Source organism: Phalacrocorax aristotelis, chromosome 4, assembly GCF_949628215.1.
Source record: "Phalacrocorax aristotelis chromosome 4, bGulAri2.1, whole genome shotgun sequence".
NCBI classification, from domain to species: Eukaryota; Metazoa; Chordata; class Aves; order Suliformes; family Phalacrocoracidae; genus Phalacrocorax; species Phalacrocorax aristotelis.
Window position 1 is genome coordinate 35,295,759 of NC_134279.1, and position 23,432 is coordinate 35,319,190.

A 23,432-nucleotide genomic window follows, 5' to 3' on the forward strand; every position below is an offset into this window, starting at 1 on the left:
CATGCGGCACGCGGTATTTGGGTTTACATCCACCTTCGCAGGAGCTCCCTTAGGCCGAGAGCCACCGCGGGCGCCCCTGCACACCTCCGCCCTCCGCGGCGGCAGCGCCCGGCGCTGGGGCGCGGGCCGCCCTCCGCCCTTTCGGTACCACCGGCTCGGGCGGGAGACGGGGCGCCGCGGTCCCGCCGTCCGGGTGAGGGCTGCCGGGGGGACGGACGGACGGACGGCGCCGCCACCTCCGCCGCTGCTGTCACCTGCCGCGGCCCCGCCCGCGCCGCGCCTGCGCGCTGCCCCGCCCCCTCGCCACCCGCCCACCCCCCACCCCACCCCCCGGCTCCGGCGGCGCGGCCGCGGCGCGATGGGAGGAGGCGGCGGGAGCGGGCCCGGCTGCGCGCGGCGGCGCGTGCTCCCGCGGGCGCGGAGGTGAGCGGCGGCGGGAGGGGGCTCCGGGAGGGGGGGCGGTGGTCGCGGCCGCCCAGAGACGGCGGAGGGGAGATCGCTGCCGGGAAAGGGGAACGGCCCCGCGCCCTTCCCTTCACCTCTCTGGCTGCTCCCTGTCAAGGGGCGGGAGCCGGCACGGCGGGCGGAGCGGGGGCTGCCGCCGAGACCCCCGTCTCTCTCCGCCGGGGCCGCTGGAACAAGTGCCTACAATCCCCCACCCCCCAACCTTGGAAGGGAGGGGGTCGGGCAGGTCCCGCGGCGGGCGGGGCCGGGCCGCTGGGGCGGGGTGCCCGGGGTCCGGCGGGAGGCTGAGGTGAGCGGGTCGCGGTCGGCATCACCTCCCCCGCAGCGCCCTCGGCGCTCCCCCGTGGCTCTGCGGCCTCTGTGGAAGGGAGCCACGACGTGAGGGGCTCCCCTCGGGCGATCCCGGCGGCGGGCCGGTCGGCTCGCCCGCCCGCCTTCCCTCCGCGCCCCGGCCGAGCGCCCGCTCCGGGCGGAAGGTCAGACGGTAAGGCGGGGGGGGGGGGGCTGTTCCTCTGGCGTCCCCGGCCCCGTGGCGGGGGGAGCGCGGCCGGCTGGGAGCCCGCAGCGAAATGATCGCTGGGACGGAGCCCCCCCCTTCGCCCGCCTGGGTTGTGGGGCGAAGCGGCGTGGGGTTGCCGTCGCAGCCCGGCTGGCCGGGAGGCCGTGCCTGTGAGGGGTTTGGGTGGGCGCTGGTTCGGCGCTCAGCCGCTGCGGTAACGGGAGCCGCGTCTTCCCTGTAACCCACGCGTGTCGGCAAGAGCGGCGGCTGGCGAGGTGAGGCGGCCTTCGCCGTTTCGTTATCCGCAGTCAGCAGCTGCGCGCTCCCTTTGCCTTTCGGTATAGCTGTTGTTGAGAGCCAGACATCCAAATACTGTGGCTGGGCTTCGGTGCAAAATCGGTGTTGTTCTCATGAGAGTTTGGAGGACGGCTGACATAGCGACGTGGGCAGCAGAGAACTGAAGGCGTGAGTTCAAGGGAGTAGTATCTTGCAGTATGAATTATAAGATGCCCTTCAGCACGTCGTGCGTTTCACCTGTTAACTTGTGCACGCAAATATAGCGTATGTCTATCTGGGTGGCAACTGCCTTTTTTGCAAGCAACAAATTACTTTAGAGCGTTTGTCGTCTTACCTGGGGAGAAGGTTGTCCCCACCCTCTAACTTTGAAATACATTTCCAAGTTAGATTAGGTTGGCTGAAACAATGAATGAGACAAAGAAGTGAAATCTTTCTTTTATGCCAAATATGGGCACAATTAAAATGTGCGGTAAGGACGTTACTTGAGAGCTTTTGCACTTCTTAGGGTGTTTTGGATAACAAACGTGCAATAATTAAGCATAATTGAGACATCTTAAATGTTTGTCCCTTTCTTTTTCTTCTTTCTAATCCTTTGAAATGCGCAGAGAGGCTTCTGAGGAGTTAAAATTTTGCCTGGGCTTTATTACGCCTCCCAGTCCTGTCGTGTCTCAGTAATCTGTAGTTCACACTCAGAAGGGGTGCGTTGTTCCCCACCTCCTCTCGCTGTACTTCCTGTTTGGAGGCACCTGCTGATACCAACACGCAGCCCGGAGCCTGTCCTGGCTGCCAGCTTCTCTCCTGTCCCACCCACGGTAATGGCGGGGGCGCCGGGAACATCTTCGAGCCGCTCCTCTGAGAGGCAGCAGGAGAAGGGAATCTTGAGCAGTCTTCTGGTAGCTGGTAACTTGAGACCACCGAACCTCTTACAAGCAGGTGACCTCTGTCACCTGCATCGTGCTTATCTGTCAGAAGACAAAGCTGAATGCCAGCCTTTATGCTGTGCCTTTCCTTTCATGCCTTCCTTCCAAATGCTGATTCTTCCCCTTTCCTGGTTCTGGGTGACTGTTACCTCATCTAAAGCAGTACAGGGCTCATTGGCTTGAAAACAGTTGTTCCTGTTCTGTCTGTCTATCCTTACATCTAGGTTGGGATGTTTTTCTTCCCCTTGCGCTCTCCATTCTTTTCACTAGGAGCGTCCCTTGTCTAACTCAGAAGCGCTCAGGTCTGAGATCAGTCATTTTCCACTCCTGTGTGTTAGCTGGGACTCGGATGATTCATCGCCTACAACTTTGTTTCGTTAGGATTTGATCCCATTTTTTCTTAAAGCATCTAGATTTATTGGAAGTTTCAAAATGAGGTTCTTGCATGTTACCCAGGGGCATGGTTGGTCGGTCTGTCTGTCTGTCTTTCTCCCCCAACTCCTCCCCCAAATCAGTGGGAACCCAAGTTAGAAAAATAACAACTGTTGAATACTGCTTTGTGGTGCTGGAAGACTAGCTAATATGTTTTTCATTTTTAAATAAGTGGTAGGGAGGAGAAGACTTTTTCCTAGTTGAGTATTTCTTTAAATTAATGCAACACTTAATTGCCTTGAGTGGTTAATCTCTTTCCACCACCTTGCACCTGCTTTTTTTATGCCTCTCTGCTTCTATGATCATGAACTTGGGAGGAGAGGCATGAACATACAGAGCTCTGTAATAGCAACTGGGTATTAATGCTGATTCAAATTTGAAACCCTCTATCCTGATCTACTTTGTAACTCTTACTCTTTTTACCCTGCTATTAAAATATTCTCCTATCATTCCTATGACTTAAACCTCATACAGATTTTTATATATGTTTTGTATTCTTGCGAATACCTTGATAACGTAAGGTATAAGGTTAGCAAATCTGGAGCAGGGAAGAGGAATTTGTTGCTACCTGTGCAACCTTTTGAGAAGAAAAGGCACAGTGGATCAGTTTGGGTCGGTTTCCATTGACTTCAGTGAAGCTGTGAGTGGCTGAGTCCTCGCAACAAAGAGAGAATTTGCCCTAAGGCTTGTTTCTGCGACTTGGGTCTGTTTGTTCGAGTACACTCTAATGATGAATTTCTGGCAAAAATAGCAAAGATTTTTCATCGCTATTATACAATGTCAGATTGATCTGGGTTGCTATCAGCTCTATGTGAGCCCTGCTGAAGAGGCATACGACTACATCAGTGCCAAATTTCTGTTTGATATTGTTCTTGTGCCAGTGCATTACTTCAGCATTTTCTCTTGAGCTTTTCTGCGACTGATTTTTTTGCTTAAGGGCTGGCTGTCTTCTATTTGAGCTTGCGTTGTGTGGTATCTTTCACTTTTTTTGTAAATTCCCGATTTTTTCTTTGCAGATAACTTAGAAATTTCCAGCGGATTCTTCATTGGTCTATATTTGAAACACCTGAATTTGTGTTTTTCTGAGGCTTATGAAGTAAATCTGCTTTAATAGATTTGCCTTGTCAAAATCATGCTTTTTATGGAAGTCACACTCTTACTTGAAAGTTTACTGTCAATAACAGCATCTTCATTTAGTAGGTGAATGTATACGAAAAATTGCTAAAAAATATTGTTTCCTGTTAAGTTGCTTCATGAGGTAATCTAGATGTAAAAGTTTTCCTAAATATTTAAATCTTTGCATATATACAGTGCTTAGGATGTGTAGGTTACTGTTTCCATCAGCTCCTCTGTCCTTTCTTTCTCTCTCTGCTTATTGAACTGGCTATGTTAGCCTATATACTGAACTAAATTATAAGGGGCAACTTAATCAAACCGTGGTCTTTCTCCTCTTAGTGCATTTTGGGAGGCAGCGTAACCAGACAGGTAATGGTGAAATGCAAATACTCTAAGTTTATGCTCAGTGAACATAAAGAGTGTAGGGACCACACGCTGTTTTTTCCTTATTAACAATTGTATGAAAAATACGAAGACAAAAAACCAGTACATTAGGCTAGATTGTTTAATCATAGACGTATTGTTCAATATTTTAACGCAGCTTGGATTTGAGCCATGAATTAAAAGTATTCAAACATGGTCTGTTTGATCCAGTTAATCCAGCGCCATAGTATTTATATTTTCTGTGTGTAATCACCTTTTTTTAAAAAAATTTAAAATTAGGAGTGGAATAATACTTGTTTCAATAATTTAACATGTTCTCTTACAAAATTGCGCTGAACTGGGATTAGTAGGTGTGTTTGGTGTCGACTGTGGGTGATTTAAGAGGTATTCTTATTTTTATATATGTTCTTGAAATCTAGGTACCCAAAGCTATTTGAAATCTTGGTGTGGATAAATTTGTATAAAATTGCCCTGTTGATCCACTAGATTTCCTCTCTGGGTCAAAAACTCAGTAGCTGTTATACCTTTAATTTTAGCGTCTTTTCAGTGCGAGGGACAACATCCAGTCTCTCTGATCTGAGTCTCCCTATTGTCCTTTGTTGTAGGTTGCGAAGATGGTACAGTCCCCTCTTGTGTGGCTGCTGCTGGCAGACTAGAGTTTGAGAGAGCGTGATATCAGTTGCTGCTGCACTCGCTATTCAATGTTTCAAACCGATCCAAGGAAGTAACACTCTCCTTTTTGGAGAGGCCATAAAATGCATGTTATGAATTGTCTCTCCTTGGCCAACGATAAAGAAAATGGGGCTATTCCAGTTGCAACGGGATTAATGAACGAGGATACGACAACAGCATCTCAACTTTCTCAGCCTGCAGCACCACCGCCCCCTCCGCCATGTCCCCTGACAGGGGCACCCCCAGCCCCTCCGCTCCCCCCAGGGGTCCCGCCCCCACCGCCACCCCCTCCTCCGCTGCCTGGGCCAAGCGTAGCTCTGCCGCCGCAGCTGGTAAATGGACATGACGGCCACGGCAAAAAAAAACGAATGCGGAGCTTTTTCTGGAAAACTATCCCCGAGGAACAAGTCCGCGGTAAAAACAATATCTGGACGATTGCTGCAAGGCCGCAGTATCAGATCGATACAAAGACAATCGAGGAACTTTTTGGGCAGCAGGAAGAAACCAAGCCCCAGGACTCCCGAAGTCGATCTTTGAAGTCTTCATTTAAAGAGACTAAAGAGGAGGTAAGAATTGAAGTAAAACCTCTCTTTCACATAATGCTGTAGGAATTGCTGTGAATTCTGACCCGCCTTTGTCTCCTCCTCTGCTGTGTTCGTCCTTGCGGCAAATTTGTCTCGATTTGAAGGAAGGGAATGACGGGGAGGATAAATTCTCAGTGGTACGCATTTGTTTTTCAAAGAGCTAATGGCTTATTATTTTAAGTTGGTAAGTGCTGTGATTCGATGACCCATTAAAATAAATATAAATAAGTGGAGGGAGCTGAAGGCATCTGTATTTACGCATGTTGGATAGCCCTTGAGTTTTCAGCGTGGAATGTAGGTGTATTGTAACTTTTCTCTTCAGCTCTTCCACGTCTGTTGCGCAAACAAAATGTTCTACGTGCGAACATCCACCAGGCGGGAGGGAAGAGGATCCTATTGCAAGGGTTAACGCCATATGTCCCCTTGATGTCCTAGGGACATCAGGAAGGGAAGTGCCAGTATGACAGTGAGGAAATAAAACACAATGTAGCGGTTAAGGGAATTTGTTATTTAATTGAGATAATTTTAAAGTGTCAACTTTCATAAACGTTGGTTTCCTGCTAATGAAAACTTTATTTCATCTACCCTACTTTTTTCTGGAGACTAAAATAACCTTCCAAGAAGGTCTGAAGGTTGTTACTGACTTCTGTTCTGGTGGCGAGCAGGTATATACTTTCAGGTTCAAACACTCTCCGGTGAGCTGATAAGTAGCTTTTCTAGTTCTTAAATCCTGATTTATAGACAGCCTCCTGGTGAAGCTTGAATTGAATTGTCTCAAGTGATCTTTCTGTGAAGTAATTGGAGGGCTGAAATGCAGTTTTAGTCACTGCCGCGTGTCTACATACCTGCTAGCTTGTAAACAAAATACAGAGGACACCGGGTTAAGAGATGTAACAATGTATCAGTTTTTAGTGCGGAAACAGGGACTGTCCTTGATGGTATCTTGCAGGATTCAGGAGATGCCAAAATAAGATCAGCAGGGACAAGGTGAGAAACCAACGTACTGAGGGGTGTGCATGCTGTACATAGACTAAAATGAGGGGTTTAAAACAGGTGGGTATATTGCTGAATCTGAAACCCTGACATGGGGAAGAAGTAGTCGGGGCCATTCTCAGAGATAGTCATTAACCTCTGCGCTGTTTTCAGGGTATGTTCATCTTTGCATCAGGGTTGCAGTGACTGGACTTCCTGTGCTGCATACAGATGTACACACCCTCCCGCGTGCATCCTTAGAAGCTCCCCCTTTCAGGACTGCCATGTAGTGAAGCTCTAGTTACAGTAAAAATGATTATAAGTTTCATAAACTGAATGTGGCTCCTGGTGTACAGTAGCCGGGACAGAGAAAACCCCAGAGTGCTCCAGACATCACACGTTTTCATGTACAGCTTGAAATTCAGGGCATCCTGGGGAGGTTAAGAGCAGTGTTAGAGGTTAAAATTGCAGGCCTGCAAAACAAGGGTTTCTCCAAGATACAGTGCCTTGGAAACGAAAACCTACCTTGCTGCAAGTTAATGTTTCTGCGCATCTCTCTGGAGCTGCTACAGCGGTCCAGTGCTTCTCTACTGCTTGATGCCTTTCTGCCCTGGTTCAGGGCTCCCATGGTGCCTTTGCACATGGCAGGCAGTGAGGCAACAGGACTTGCCTCTTGAGTTATGCTACTTAAGTGGCAAAACATTCAACTCCGTTGCTAAGCTTTGTCAAGCATGCCGCAGCAGTGTGTCAGTGATGAGCAATTCCTTGTGTGTTAATGGACTTTGCAGTACTAGCTGCTTAGCAAGGAGGGAAGGAGATAATCCTGAAGAGCTATGCGTTATTGGAAGTGCAGAAGCACAGAAACGCAACAGCTCACGTGCTTGACGTTACTCCAGGCATCATTTAGCAAGAGTTTGGAGGCAGGAGGCACAAGCAATGTCTGCGATTTCCGTCATCGGTGCTGTCAGCTGCTGCTCGCTCACTTTAATGTATGATGGTTATCCTCCGTTCAGTGTCATAAAACCTACAGAGGTTGAAAGGTGTTGGGGGCAGGCTGAGGTACGCAGCGTCCGTGTGACCTTGTGGAGAGCACATTAGTGTGGGGCTGTGGAAGCTGTAGTTCTGTTCTGGCTGAGTACCTGGCCCGGCAGGGGAAGGTGGACAAGACATTTTTTTCTTTCAGTGCCTCTATTCCTTTTGTGTAAAACACAGTTGAGTTTAGGAAGTGCTTTATGGTCTAGTAGTGAAAAATGTTGCTTGCAGTTTAAGTAGTGGCATTAGTCTAGCTGGCGTAGTATGTCAACAACAAATTTTCAAGATAATTTCAAGAGCATAAATTCAAGTATCGCTTAGATCCAAATCTGAAAAAAACAGCACGTGTCCAAAGTGCCATACAAAAGTGCATGGCTGGAGAGCCTGCTCTTTTGGCTCAGTGGGGTTCCTGTTGGTGCAGTGGCATAGCTTAAGGGGAGGTGGTGATGAGTGACTTCAGCCAGTGTTGAGGGCACTCCCTAGAGACTGTGGTGGAGGTAGGGTCTTCGTACCTTCTCCAGAGATTGATGTTGGTTATGAAATCATGAGCAGTTGTGGAAAAAACACTCTCTTCTTGTAGAAGCTTACAATACTGCATGGCCTTTTAATTCCTTGCTCACCAGTAATTTATACAGGGAATTTAGATGTCTGGCTTGGGTTATTGAATCCCAATTCTGGAGACTTAGCACTAAACATCATCATTATAACAGAAGTCCCTTTTGAGATTTAAGTCAAGCTCCTGCAGCAAATGCTTTCCTTTTTGTAAACAATCCCTCACCAAACCCTTGGGAGATTAATTAACATGTTTCCTTGACTAAAGGCTTAATTTGCCCTATGGTTTCATGTAATTTGAAAAATAGGGGGTGTAGGGTTAAGTTTACACACCAATTTACTTTCCCCATCTCTTAGTGGTGTCACAGTATGGCACAACATACATGCACCAAGGCTATAGCTAGCCTGGCAGCAGAGTGGGCAGAACAGCTTGTTGCCAGCCAAGGGAGCTGGTCTTGCTTCCTCCTTCGAACTGTTCCCCTGCTCCTGTCTGTCACCTCCCCCCATCTGTGCGCTGGCTCAGGCAGACATTGGACCCTCTGTAAACAGGTTTAAGTAAGTAGCTCAGCAGAGTGCTGTTGGGGTTTTTTGTTTGTTTTCTCCTGGAGTAGTTTCCTGCTATTTTGGTAAGTTTTGATGGCTTGTGAAAGGGTGTAGTGAATTCCAGAGCCTGTGCGAGGGGCTAGTGAGAGGAGGAGAGAGAAGGAAGGTGGAAGGGGTGAACAGGACATCTCTTCTCCCCTCTTCTAGCCGTGCCCTCTCTCTTTTCCCTGTGCTGGGTCTGATGCTCACTCCACCTTCTTGAGAGCTGATTCAACCTGTTAATCCAGCAAGTACAGCAAAAAACAATGAGATGAGTACCAGTGCCTGCCTAAGGGTAAGAGCAGGCTAGGACCATGACACGGGAAGATGGCATGGAGCGGGACAGCCCTCTAGTAAGCTGCTAGGTTGACTCTGCCGCACTGTGGAAGTGCATCTTTCCCCAACCACTCCAGGCAGTGCGTGTGGCTTGGAGAATACAAGCCAAAATATTAAACTCAACAGTGATGGTTAGTGCGTTGTAAAGTGAAGTGGAAGCTGAAGCAGGAAGTTGTTTATATCCTTCCTAACCTCTAGCGCTGAGCCTGTGCCACTAGGCTGTGCCACGCTTGCTGTAATTTGTCAACTGTATCCTACCATGTGAAACCCCATTGTTCTTATCCAAAGAATACATGTAATGTTTTGCTTTCACTAATCTGTCATGAATCCACTTTGTCATGTTCCTGTTCCTCATTGACAACCTCATGGCAAGAAAATCCTATTGCATTTCTGTAGTCACTACAAAGTCAGTATTGACGTGGGGCTTTTTGTGTCTCCCGGGACACTCCTCTGAATCTTTCATGTTGATTGCAAATTTGTGTCAGAGTTCAGGAGCCGATTTCTTCTTACCATCATCACAACTTCACCATGGTCCTCAAGCTAATTTTCCCCTTCCCTTAATACATCTAAATCAATGAATATTTCAATGGTGGATTAACATTTGTCAAACTGATGCTGTTATTACCCGACATGATCTGTGCCTGCTGCAGAGTTCAGAAATACACTTGAGTTGAATACTATGGTGATGAGAAGCACATCCATAAGTGAATCAGCTGTCCTTGCTTGGAAGATTGCACTGTTTATGAAGGAAAGGTGGCAAGTGCGTGAGGCATTGACACTTGGATGGGCTGGCAAGGTGCAGGTGTTGAGATGGTGCAAAGTATTTGAGAGAACTATAGCATTTCCAGAGAAGGATAAACAAAAATGTAATAGTTTTTGTGGCAGGAGAGTTGAGGAAGATGAGAATGGAGAAAGCTCTATGGAATTTATCTGAAGTAAATCATAAGAAACCATATGAGAGTGTTCCTTAGAATAGACAATTCCAATGAGACTAGGAAAGTGTTCTCAATTCTTAATTACAGGCCCGTGTAACTTTCTGAGTCAAGAAGTCCAAGGGTGGCCAGTGGCTAGCATTTTAAAATCTCTTTAGGTAGCGAACAGGGATTTGGAACATTCTGTGCTGGCACCTGAGCTGAAGGTGCATGTGAATAGAAGATAGGAGCAGACTGAGCAGAATTTATAAAAAGCTTGGGTAACGTTTAAAGGGTAAAAAGCAACAGCTTGGGAGGAAGTCGTATGCAGACAGCTTTTTCTGCAAGGACAAAATCGGATGAAAGCTTGATGGGGAAGAAGAGTAGACATTACGAATAGATGTTAACGCCAAGATTATGCATCTGATACGCAGCTGAATGTGAGATGGAAGATACCATATTTGTGTGCAAGGAGTAGGAACTTGTATTTATGGAGTACCTGCCAGGTTGCCCTTTTCTCCTCTTCCTGCTACCATCTGGAAACTCCTTGAAGGTAGTTGTGACAGCTTTTTCAAACACTTGATAATCTTGAAGTGGACACCAAGCAAAGAGTCACCAAAAACTAAGCCGTGTGTTTTGATTGTGTGCTTGAACACGAAATAATAGAAAAAATAGAGTACAGTTGTACACAGAGCAAGAGGTGTGTATAAGAGCCTTGCTATGACATTTTTATGTTGTGCTGATAAGGCAAATACAGCTGTATCTCTTGCCATCTGTGGTTTTTCTTCAAGGGAAGATGTTAAAAAAAATTCTGTAGTTTTGTCTGAGGTTGTGCTGTAAATCTGAGTTGTGCCATGGAAACCAAAGGTTAACCTAGCTGATGGCGAGTCTTATTGTAACAGTTACTGACTGTGGCTGAAAATAATATGTACAGAAGGTTAACTGTGAATATACTTTAGAAAACCTCAACAAGCCAAAAGCCAAATCATGATGGCAAAGCTTATAGGCTTAAACTAGTACAGAGAGATGGGAGAATTAGGAGTGACTAGAGCTATTGGAGACTGGAGCTGCAGTTTGAGAGGTCAGTGAGAGGTCCCTGCAGTAAAGCATTTGTAAAAGATTAGATACTGCAGGGGGAGAGATAGTTGAACCTGTCCTATGTTAAGGGGCTTTCCCTTAATGATCTGTTGGGGGCCTCTAAACTCCTAAGATAACAGGAGAATAAACTACAATCTGTCCTCTTATCTTTGCATATGCTAAAACTGAAGGGCTTCAGGCTAGCAATCGTCTAATTAAAACTAATACACTGACATTTCCGGTGTTTTCTAGTCTTTGCTGGTTTTGGAAGAGAGAAAATTCCCACATTTTAGAAAACTTTGAAATTTGATTCACTCTTCAGCAGATGAGGAGGCTGTCTCCTGGGTGTATGTTGAAGACAGCACATTAATCATACCTATATTTTCACTGGCACCAGCTGACAGTAGGCTAATTCAATTTTGCGGCAATGCCGACATTGCATTTATGTGTTTTCTGATTTGCGTGCTGTCACAGAGTTCAAGACACCTTTCCAGTTGTCAAAACCTCAAACATTGTATGAGTCCAACAGCAGTCAAACATCTGTGTGTACTGAGTTGTTTTATGGTAGCAGTCAGGTGGCACTGTTAACATGAAACAATTCTCTTGTCCTTGTAAATTTCATTACTTTTTTAGCTGTTATCACCAAAACAACTGTGGTAAAATTTTAACCTTAAGGACATGAGTCGCTAAAACAGGGCAAACATCTCAGGTTTGAACTTGTGTGCTGTTATAGGAGGAAAAACTGGCATAAAAAGAATTAATACTTTTATTTAAATTTTTTTTAAAAATGAATTAGGGGGAAAAAGTGGTTTGTTTGTGGTTTTTTTTCTTTGCTTAATATCCAGAATTGTACACGTAGGACAATACAGCAAATTAACTTTAAAATATAAAGCAGGGGAAGACTATGTTTTTATTATGGGTTTCTGTTTGCTTCTAGATAAAGCAAACAGGTTTGAGCATTATCTGTCTCAGGTTTTGGTTCAACATTGACTTACCTATCTTTCTGTGGATCAGTGTGGCTGTTCATTTGCATCAATGAAATCCGTAGTGCACACTGACCTCTGCTTAGAAAGCCCATCCTCATATTTGTTACAAAACTTCTGAAATACATGGGGTTTGAAGTTCACTAACCCTGGGGCCTTTGAAAGCAATACAACATATTTCTTGATAAGCAACATTTTGTGTTATGAAATAAGCAAGAAGAATGTCTTTACTGTGTAATGAAATAGACTATCTTGATTCCTTCCTTCTATAAATGTTGCTATGGTTTTTTTTGCTTCACTTGGAAAAAGGTGTTGTGGGTGTGCTGTGTATTTCCTTGGTAAAAGCTAGTTCTATAATATATGATCTTTGTTGATAAGAAGTGACTCTGTGTATTCATTTGGCTTGTGATTTGGTGGCAATTGCAAAAAATTATCTGTAGCAAGTTAAGAAATTATATCTATTTTATATGATATTTTCTTAGGTATGGGTAGATTAATATCTCTTGCTTTCTCAGGTTTCCATTTTGGATGCGAAAAGGAGTATGAACATCGGGATATTTCTCAAACAATTCAAAAAGTAAGATTTTATTTTTTTCATGCAGCTTCTGCAAGCTATAGATGCGTGAAATTCTTTGTAGTTCTCATCGAATGTGCTGTGTATCATGCTCTGTTCCTTGTGGAGTTTACAGTTCTCTACAGGTTTGTCATAAGTAACTACATTTTGTGATTTGTTTTCTAATATGTTCAGTTTTGAGTGCCATTATGACTTAGCACCAAACATTTAGAGTTTGCTACTGTTGACCAGTTGAAGTGACTTCTCAGATATGGTTAAGGGAAGCCCTTATATCTCATGTAATACTGCACGAGAGTGGCTTTTTGCTGGCTTCCTTTCTTTATAAAGAATTAGTAGAAAGGGGTGAGGTGAGAAATTTTGGTTTTTTAAGAGCAAGCTGTTTCAGTGCTGTCTTTGTTCGCTAATAATGTTGCCCTTCAGTAAAGGCATTACTGGAAAGCGGTGTTAGAACGATGCTGCTGCGGACACTGATACATAACCTCATTGTAATTCTTTTGAGTATCCCAGCATGGCTTTTTCAATCTGTTTAACTATTCACCCTGCAAGTGTTAGAAATGTGTATGCTCAATTGTTTTTTCAAGGTCGGCTGAATCCATCATTGAAGATATTTATCATGGAAGAAGTGAGCCCTATGGTTCTGAACTGCTGCGTGAATTTCTTAAATTATTACCAGAAGCAGAGGAGGTAAATAATGGGTTTACATGGAGCTTTTTTTTTTTTAGAGTTCTAATACCTGGGATTCCAACCTGAAGGTCTGTAAAAGAGGAATCCCGAAGCCTTCCTGAGGCCAGGGGATAGGAAGCGACTGAGTGCAAAGGTTAAATCTTCATTTGACATGTGGTTGAGGTTGCACTGTAGTCATTCCTTTCACATAAGTAATTTCACCTACTTTTGAGGTATTTCTTAATGAAAGTAGTGATAAGGTATTTTTGTTCCTCTCATGTCCCTTATGATGTCCATTTTGTTTCATAAACATTTTAGCAAGACCTGGAACCCTCCTGTGTGCAGATAACTCTGCTCTGGGTGGGGGGGGGTGTCAGAAAACTCAGAATCAAAGTCTGTCATAATGCAAACAAATTAAGTTTCACGTCTTTAGCACCTGCCTCATGCTTTCCCACTGCAGTGCCTGTGAGATGAATATCGGTAGCTCTGTGCTACTGTCTCTTCTCCCTTCTGGTTTGCTGCCTGCTTGGGCAGGATCTGGGCTTTGCCTGCTCCTGGGCCCAGGTCATTGGGTTCCAACAGGGCAGAAAGGCTGCTTTGCTGTGCAGTGCCCACAGAATTTGCTAACATGGCTTAGTGCTCCCAGGGAGACATGTTAGAAGGCACAGAATTAGCAGCAGCACCTTCTGCAATGTCCCCATGCTCACCATATGACCAATATGCAAGTGCTGCTGTCTCACTTTCTAGTCCCAACCTTCAAGTCCATTCACATGATTAAAGAGGTTGAAGCTTCATCGACTGACCTGGAAGCCCTGCTTAATGATGCACACTTCCTTCTCTGCTCATGTATTTGCACTGACCCCTTCTTATGTACTTGAGAGAAATGTATACCACAAACTTGACAAAATTACCATTAGAATTGCTTGAGTGCTTCACATCAAAGTGATGGCTGAAACCTGGGAAGTTGCTAGTTAACGTCCACATAGGGATCAACCTCAACTCACATGCTTTACCACTTCAAGGTCGTACTGTCAAAGCACTCTGTTCAGCAGCAAATCTCAGACCCAGTCAACAGCAAAACCCTAATACATAAAATACATAACCCTAAATTGGGCTGCTTTTGCAAGGAATCTTGTAAAAACTATGTTATGATATATTTGATTATTGTATTTTTTTAGAGTTGGGGGATATCAACAAGTTGAAATGTAATTGATCTGACAAAAAAAGGTAACACTAGTTCTGGGAGGTCAAAACTATTCCCCCTTCCTTCTTTGTTTGAATTTCAGTACGTATTCCTGTATTTAAACATAATTTATCTCCTTCCTTTGAAAGAGTCAGAGAACAGTGAAGTACTAACTTAAAAGAAAGTGGCTCCTAGTTAACTTTGTGTTTATTCAGCAAATTAGATTGAAAGAAAGGTACTTTTTCTTCTTTTCCTCTTTCTGGCTTGGATCTTCATTGTTGTTACAAGCAGAAAATCTTTCAAATAGCATACTCCGATGTGATATAAATGTTGTAATTCATCTAGAATTGTAAATTAAGTTGTTGAATTTTATCAGAATTTTGTCTGCAAACCTCAGTTAGATGCTTTAGATATCCAGAAGGTGCTGCTAAGGGTGAAAAGATGTATTTCTTTCCTAGCAGATGATCTGACAGCAGGCCTGCCTCTCAAGACAGTGGGGCCAGAGCACTTAAGTGCTTTTAAGGAGGCACTTGAGAAATTAATAGAAGAGATTTTATGGTGCAGAGGAGTATTAGAAATTAAGGGGCATTAGATGTTGGAATTGTTGCTCTTCCCAGCAGAAGGCTGGAAAGAGGCTTGTTCCCAGCGTGCAGGTATTTGTATGTATTTAATTAGTTCCATGCTTCAGTGATCTCATCGCTCACCTTCAGGAAAAGGAAAGACCCCCTTTCTCTTTGTTATTCTCACCCCAATTGTTTAACTTCTTGGGAGTTTTCCCTGTGAGAGCTGGGGGGGTGGGAGTGGGAATGCAGGACAGGGAGAAGATCCTGAGTGTGAGGGACTGAGGCTGTTGCTCATATGGAAAAATGTTTCAGTGCCTTCATTTCCTCATGCTTCAAGTGTTCAAAGAATCTCTGGGTCCAATAACTTGTTTACTACTGTGGCTCCTAAAATTTTAGTCTAGTCGGTTAAAAATTTCATTCTGTTTAGGAGCTTCAGAGCTTTAGTTGTTCATCTTTCTCAACATTTTTTTTTCCCTAAATGTATGTTCATTGTTATTCTTGTACGTCCCTTTCTTTTTTGTTAGTTTATTATCTGCCTCCTAGTCGGAATACCTGTCTCCTGGAATAGTGATTGACCATTTATTTTCTAAGGGGAAAGCATCAGAACTGTACGGTCTCTCTGCACATATAAATAATCCCGAATCACTAGAGATATCAGATGAAGTGGTGGTGTTTGTTCTGTTGTTGCCTATTCTGTTTAATAGTCCCTAATTTCTTTTTTATCTGGTTGTCATATCGCATGAGACAGCTTTGGCGAGGTGTCATCACATTGGCCTGTCACATTTCCCACCAGCACAGTTGTACTTGGCTCTCAATCCAACTTCCAAGACCCCCTGCCAGGCATGTGCTCCACCCCAATAACTGTGTTTGGAGATGTTTTCTACTTTTTCTTTTATACGGTACATAAATCCTAGTTTGTAAGAGTGAAAGGAGGGAGAGAAGAACACGTTCCTGGTCACAGCTGTAGAAAGGGCAACTCTGGACTGCCACGTTTCTTCTTTTTTACGAACAACCTTTACAGTTTATCTAGTGTGGATAAACACTGGCTTTATACTCCAATCTTATCTTATCTAGAAGTGCTGTGATATATAGTCACATTACCTGAATGTTCCCCTGGTCACCAGTTTGACGTATGTGACATATTTTACATCATTTCAGTCCGTATTATCTCAGGCACCTGATGGACGTTCCAGGTCTTTGAGACAGAACAGCTTTTTGACAATGGAGACTAAGTACTCGGGCTGACAAATACATCTAACGTCTGTTGTCTTTACAATACTGCAAAAAGAATAATTCTAATGTGGCAGCTCTATTTACATGCAGAAATAGGTGTCACTACTATTAATTTTCTAGCTGTTTTCTATGAAAAATCCCAACAGCTATGAAAGCTGTTGGGATTTTTGTACATAAATGGCAAATACTGGCTCTTTGGATGTTTTTGTCAAACTGAATTAGACCATTATTGAAATATTGGCGCTGCTGTGAAGTCTTTCGTCAAACTGAAAAGGTTTGGGTATTTTCAAATGTTTAATTTGAAAAACTTGACAAGTTCTTGAGGCTGGTAAACCTGGAGCTTGCTGCAAGGTTCCACTCAGTGTTTTGTTCAGGGCTGTGGGTGTGGCACCAGCCTAGCCATCATACAGTGGTTAAAAACAAAACAAACAAACAAACAAACAAAAAACCCCACACACAAAAAAGAAAGACCAAAAAAAGGTGTAAAAAATCTCAATACATTAACAAGTAAGATAAGCTCACTGGTTTTGTGTAAGCCTTGTTAGAAATCTTGCTATTTGTACCTTACTGTGGTTAGCAGTTTTGAAAGAGGAAGAAATGCCTATTTGGAATCTGCTTCAACCCTTTTGCAGCTCATGTTTTTTTCCAGGGAGCCTTTGTCGTGACTGAAGCAATGATCTTCTCTGCTAGATCACTTCTAAAAAGATTCCTAGCTGTTTTTTAGCAATCTTCTGTTAAAAAGGCTGACAGCTGTCATTTACTGGCATCCTGACTAAAGCAGGGGAGAAGCTTTTAGCTGCTTTTATGTGCATATTGTTGCACTCCTCAGCAGGCCCAGACTGGTAAAAGTTGAGAGAGTCCGGTGCTTAATGAGCTAGAATAGCCAGAATTTGTACTTTAAATATATACAGAAGAGAGCATATCATACTACTAATCAGCTCACCCACACACATGCACACCCAGGTTGTAATGTGGGGAATATTGACTTAGTTGATCAGATAGTGGGGAAATACTTAGTTACAAGCATATCTGAGGATGAGTGGTGTACCCATTTGTATGCTTCTTCAGAGATCCTGCGTAGGAGAGCAACATACCTGTCTTATACCATAAAGTAAAATCCAACCAGTTGTAAATAAGTGCTACTGGTAGCTCAAAAATGACTGAAAATTTGAGTGGCAGGAATGCAGTAGCTTTCCTGCCTGCGAGGAATAATGAGATACTTGCAATAGGTGTATCTAGTCCAATTGTTCACAAATCAAATCAAAGATCAGTCTTTCTTTGCTTCATAACTGTTTTTAAAATGAAGCAAATTACATATGTGAGAACTTTATGTATCTAGAATCTGATTTAGTGTGCATGGGCATGCATGGACATTGCTAATGCATGTTCCATATACAAATATAATGAAAAATTAAATTAGTAGCTTTGTGCCCAATTTGAGTAATACAGAACTGAGCATACGATGTAATTATGCTCTCTTGCATGTATATGTTTCACTGTCATATCTTGGTACGTGGCTGCTTACTGTTGTGGAAAAGATCTTTTTCTTTGTGCTTGCAGCGAGGAGGTCAAGGCCAGAACTGATGGGGTTATTCATTGTAACTTTAAAATAAGCCATAGGTTTTTTTAGCTCTTTTGTGTTCTCAGACTAATTATAAACCTATCTACTATATCTGTTTGGTTAATAGTGAACATTGTTGTCAATCCCCATAGTTTCTTTGCAGCTCCTGGCTGGATTTGGTATTTGAATTTGACCCCCACTTCTAGGAGCCATCAGAGAATCTCTGTTCTCATTGGGAAGACCAGGGCAACATGGCTGCAGAGGGGAGAGGCCAATCCCATGGGTGTTAGAGTAGCATCCCTTGGGACTTGTAGGGGCAGCCATCCAAAATGTGTTTCAGTCATTTTTAGCTTCGGGGTTCAGAAGCTGTTCTTTTATATGTAGTGTTAATTGAGTCAAATAATTTTTTTTTCTGCTTCATGGAGAGATAACTGGTCTTTTTCAATTACGAAATTTGTAATAAAGAGGGAACACAAAATAAATTGCTGTCCTAACTACCTTAGCTGTCCCCCAGACTATTTACTGGTTTTAGGCCAAGTTAACAGAGGATTTAGTCTCCTGTGTCAAAAACTTAGACATGTATGGAGAACCAGGCTATGGTGTGCTGGATTCCAGGATGAAAAGGACCTTATAACTGCTTTGTGTTTGTTTTGTCTGTTTGTGGAATGGGTCACTATCTTCCACCTTGCTTGGGTTTTGGGCTTTTCAGGTGAGCTGCTTTGCTGCTTCTTATAAAGGTAGCTTTGGACATCTAAGGCAAAGACAGTGGGGGTTAAGATGCCTGATGTGGGCTGGAACAAGTGTAACCAGGCTGCCCAAAGCTTTTTCATTGTGACATTCACACCCCATCCTACCCATCAGAAGGCAGCCTCGTCGATGCCTTCTGTTGTGCATGTATAGGAAGGTTCCTTCACTGGATGAATTCTAGGATTTAGTACTCCCCTGTACTGCTCCAGGCGTTTTTCCTAATATAACAGAGTAGAAGAAAGAGGTTTTCATCCAGTGTCTGTAAAATTAACATTCCACATAGATAACAGTGATTGCTGCTTGCTGTCAAAAGTATCTTTAAATATAGTACAGGTAGCATGAATAAGTTAATATTCCTGTGAGTGTCTCAGGATCTCTTGTTGTTCACTTTTTGTGTATTTAAATCTTAAAATTGCATCTTCTTATAATTGCCTGTTGTTTATAAGATCTTGATTTTAGTGATTTGAAGTGGGATTTTTGGTGGGCTGCTTTTCTTTTTTTCTCTCCTTCCCCTCACCCCAAATCTGAATGCCTGTATCCTTTTCAGGCAAATTTTGATATTTGCAGCATACTAAAATGAGGTTGGAGAATTTGCAGTTTTTGTTGTTTAGGTTGCAGACCACTATTTTTTGGAAGCTAGGTTAAAGAACATAGCAAAGACTGACTGAGATAGTAGATGTCTCCCACTCCCCACTTCATGGTATAGGAAAAAGTGTGTGTTTTGGTTTTGTTTCTTGCTCATTTAACACCTTAGAAATATCAGGAATGTCAAGTCTGGTCTTTCCTGTTTTTTGTTGGCAGACTTCTTGAATGACTCTGTAAATTAGGAGTTTTCTCAGGCCTCAAAAAATGGGTATGCTGTTTATCTTTAGAAGGAGCTTTGTCTGAGTGTCTTGAGTTAATGGGGGGGATGGGGAGGGGCACGGACACACGTGGCTGGGTGTTAGGAAATGGAGTTAGCCTAATAAAAATTGTTCTTTGCTCAGAGTGCTCTTTCTTGGTCATAAGTTTTTGCTGATTTTTTTTTTTTTTATTTGGAAAGGAAGGTTTTTCTATTCAGGGTTTAATTTGTAACTTTTGTTTTCTCTTTCTTAATGTGCTGGCAACATTTCTATTTTTTCATGATGTAGAAAAGAATGGGAATAAAACAGAACAAAGCTGTTAAAATAATCCTTTTCTTTTGATAGTCCAGAATTTATTTTAAATCCCTGATTTAGCGTAGTGTATGTTGTCTTCCACTACAAATCAGTTACTTTTTTACTGTGAAAGCTGAAAAATAATTTCAGTGATTAATTTGGAATCTGATGCTTTAAAAAACCTGTCATTATCTTGCGAAATCATGGCAACCTGGTAGCTGTTAATGCCCTGACATAGTGTGCCTCTCTCCAGGATAGCTTAATACACTTTCTAAAACAGAAGACCATCTGTCTAAATGTGACTGTGAATGGGCTTTAAGTGTAATGTTGTAAAAAGGAAGGATGATGGGCTGGTGTGTAAATAAGTGGAAACAAACAACTGATACTGGGTGTTAACTTGTTGGTTGAATGAAGAAATACTGTAATTGAGAGTGTGCTCTGCTTTTGGACACAGTTGCTGTGTTGGAAGATGTGGAAGAAATTCCAGTTACACTTAAACATATGTGCATGTATTTTCCAATTCTTCTATGTAAACAAATAGTAAGTATGTGGGCAGATCAGTGGCTTCTAGATCATGCAAATTTATGGATTTTGGTGGAGCTGGGAAGGAAGACCAACAAAATTAATGCAGTGATATTTCCTCTGCATGTAAATGGTATTCTCAAAGTACTGACAACAAATAACTTAAAATGCAATCTTGCATTTATCTTTAAATTTTTTCGTATGAATGAAAAAAAACCAAGCAAAATCAAGAGCATGAAGTTTATCCCTTGAGAGAGTTTTAGAGGAAATGGTTGAAGCAAGTATCTGGAAAAACCCCGTAACTTTTAAACCTTAGCTAAATTGTCTCAAAGAGATCTAGGCAGCCCTGTGCTGCAAATGCTGAACACAGTTAACTTTAAGCTATGCCCAAGTGTATATCATAGTTGTTGAGGAGTCGAGGATCATTTTTCAGGTCATCACTTAAGCAACTATTTCCTGGGTGAAGAGCTAGAGAACAGCAAATGGACCAGTCAGAAAGAAAAGAGCCAGTTCTCCTGGGGAAACTGGAAAATCAGTGTCCTAAACATGGAGATGAGAGCAGTCATTGATCAGAAATCAGAACGATGAATATGAAATCAGAAATCATTGATCACAAATGAGAATCACCAGTCAGAATGATGGCATTGTATTTTGTCTGCTGGACTGTATAGCTAGGTTTTTGGGAGAAGAATAGTACTGATTTTATTTTTTTTGTGACTCGGGTGTGTGCAAATTACAAGCGCTTGGACAGTGAAGCCATTCAGTCAGTGACTGAGCGGACACTAATGCCTCCTGTTAAATTTACTGCTTTTCAAGGTGTTTCCTTCCAAAGTCAAGTTAATCTTGATCTTTGATAGAAATCTTTGCTAGTGTTTTTTTTTTCTTTTCTAGGTAAAGAAATTAAAAGCCTTTGATGGAGATGTATCAAAACTGTCTCAAGCTGATTCCTTCATGTATTTACTAATCCAGGTGCCAAAGTAAGGAGATAGTAGGTTTATTCTGTTCACGATAAATGTTCTCTTTTAGCTGTCAGTTCTAAACCTGTTTGTTTGTGTACTCCAGCTATGCTCTTAGGATTGAAGCCATGGTGTTAGAGAGGGAGTTCTCACCCTCCTGTGCTTCTCTACAGGATGACATGAAAACTATAAGACGGGCAACAAAAGGTAATTAAGCGTGTTGGGACATGCATAATACTCTTGTTTTTGTTAGGATGTCAATTAGTCTGCATTATGAAGACCAGAGCTTGAATTTCAGGTACCTTAGCTATTAAAAGGAAGCTAACTCCCCTCTGACAAATGCCATCAGGGCGTGCCTGGGGAATCTTTGCTTGCAAAATTGAAAATCTGGAGACTTTAGGCACACTAGCAAAGGAGTTTATGACCAAAGCCTACAAGCAGTGTATCTGAAACTGACAGAAGCAAAGGCATCCATGGCCAAATTAGGATAAACCGTCTTTTGAGTACAGTTTGCTTATTCATGCATCACTCTCTCTGAATGCGGTTGTTACACCTCTCTGCTCACTCTTTCAGAGATCCATAGAGAAAATCACTGTATAGTTTCCAAATTTCTCTATATGCCATTGCCTTTTGAGGTGGAGATATTGATGGGCTAAAATTTTTATTGTAGAGACTTAATACTATTGCTATTCCTTTGTTTTCTGTTTTTGTTCTCTATGTTTCTCTACATTTCTCTTTTGCTCTCTACGTTTCACAAGTTTTGAAATGCTGCAGCTTGTTATTTGTAAAGTAGTCTGGTGTCTTCCACTCTGCAGGAAAATAGTTCATTTCTTTGTTTCAGTTAAACATGAATGCTGACCTGTTCAAATGCCTTGAGTGCTTATTTGTCCTGTTCCTCAATACGCCATTCCTATTTCATGCTGGCAAATTTTTGACAGACTACTACTAGAGCACTGTTTAGACTGCGTCTAGTTGTATAAAAAGGCACAGTAGTAAAAATATTTGACTGTGAGCACCAGTGCTTAGGATAGTCATTTTTAGTGAAAGGAAAGGGAGAAAAGCCTGGTGTGTTTTTCTCAGAAGTGGGGATTGAACTAGTCCTTCCTGACTCAGAAGAATGTGCCTTAGCTTAGGCTGAGATGTGAGTTTGGCCTTTTGTTGGGATCTCTTTCAAATCATTGTTCTTTGTGTTTTGGTCAACAGACATATGTGAGGGAATATGTTATGTATAAAAGCAGCCACGCCCTATTGTCCTTCATGTCCTTCACTCAGGACATCTGTGAACTGATGAATTCATCCCTCCAGAGGAGACGCTTTGGTCTCCAGCTCCTGCGCCAGGCCAGTCATGCAAATCAGACTGACTGAGCTTCCCTGTTTTCAGTCCACTTGTGTCATGTGCTCTTTTCCATTCGGTCTTTTCACTTTGGAGTTTGTTGATAGCCTGAAGTTGTTTAGGAATTATGTCTACTTTTATATTCCTATCTTCTCTGTTTCTTTCCTTGTAATTAAGCTGAGAGAATATTTACTTAAATTCTAACGCTGGTAATCACTAAGGGTTAGGATGGTCTAAATAGCCTGATGGATTCTCATTTAGCCTGCAAATGGATGTATCTCGTAGTGGCGCTGAGCAGGCTCTTACTATGCAAAATCTTTAGAAGTTGCCTTCTCCTCTTGGCCTGATGAAATTTGGTATTCTCTTTTGTATTCTCTCCTCTTTCTTCCTCCTTGCTTCCTCACCTATAGCTTGTTAGATCAAAGGTTGTTTAATTAGTTTCGTGGTTTTAGGCTGCTAGTACTGAAATCCAAAGATACAAGGGCTGTCTGCTTCCAAAATGATAAATTAGTGTATTGTGTTGAGCAGTTAAACGCAGGGTAGATTATAGAATGTGAATTTTGAAGCAAAATATTTTTTAAAATATTTACACTGCAGTCAAAAGGGTTCCACCTTTTATGATGTTCATCAGGTACTATATTTTACACTTACATTAAAACCAGCTCATGTTATTCTTCTTGCCATATGGGCACTGGCAAACTTGGAGTTATTTGGTTTGCTGTGCCACTTGTGTAATGCTAATTTATTAACTCTTCAGAGTTCTGAATTTCTGTATCTTATTTCTAAGGCAATCCCTCTGGTGACTTCTAAGCACATATATTGTTTTGTGTTCATATGTGGCTGGGTAAAAAGGTGTGTGAATTCAGATTGAGCACTACTGTGCATTTTGCAAAAAATGGAAATACATACGAAACAGGCTTCTGTGGTGGAAAAGCTTTAAAAGGCAGTTTTATTCCATTCGACGCTTTGCATTATGCTGGATGTAACTTTGTGCTAAATCATCTTTGATGTGACTGAAGTAGAACAAATGCAGCTCTGCGTTGGTGGTCATACAGAAATGAAATGATTCATAGTGGGAGTGGGATAAGCAAGGAAAATTTAAACATTGCCCATTATATTTTCAGGCCTGATGGCTAAGTCTCCCAAA

At 42.7% G+C, this 23,432-nt stretch overlaps 1 protein-coding gene across 1 annotated transcript in view; it reads left to right on the forward strand.

Moving 5' to 3' along the window:
* The first annotated feature begins 338 nt into the window (after positions 1-338).
* The window catches only part of FHDC1 (FH2 domain containing 1), a 36,354-nt gene continuing 13,260 nt past the window's right edge, over positions 339-23,432 (forward strand). Inside the window, exons 1-6 of the mRNA XM_075090947.1 lie at positions 339-423; positions 4,719-5,351; positions 12,330-12,391; positions 12,970-13,072; positions 20,888-20,973; positions 21,059-21,159. Of these exons, the coding sequence (XP_074947048.1) occupies positions 4,869-5,351; positions 12,330-12,391; positions 12,970-13,072; positions 20,888-20,973; positions 21,059-21,159 (835 nt within the window). The 5' untranslated portion in view covers positions 339-423; positions 4,719-4,868. The remainder of the gene's footprint in view (positions 424-4,718; positions 5,352-12,329; positions 12,392-12,969; positions 13,073-20,887; positions 20,974-21,058; positions 21,160-23,432) is intronic.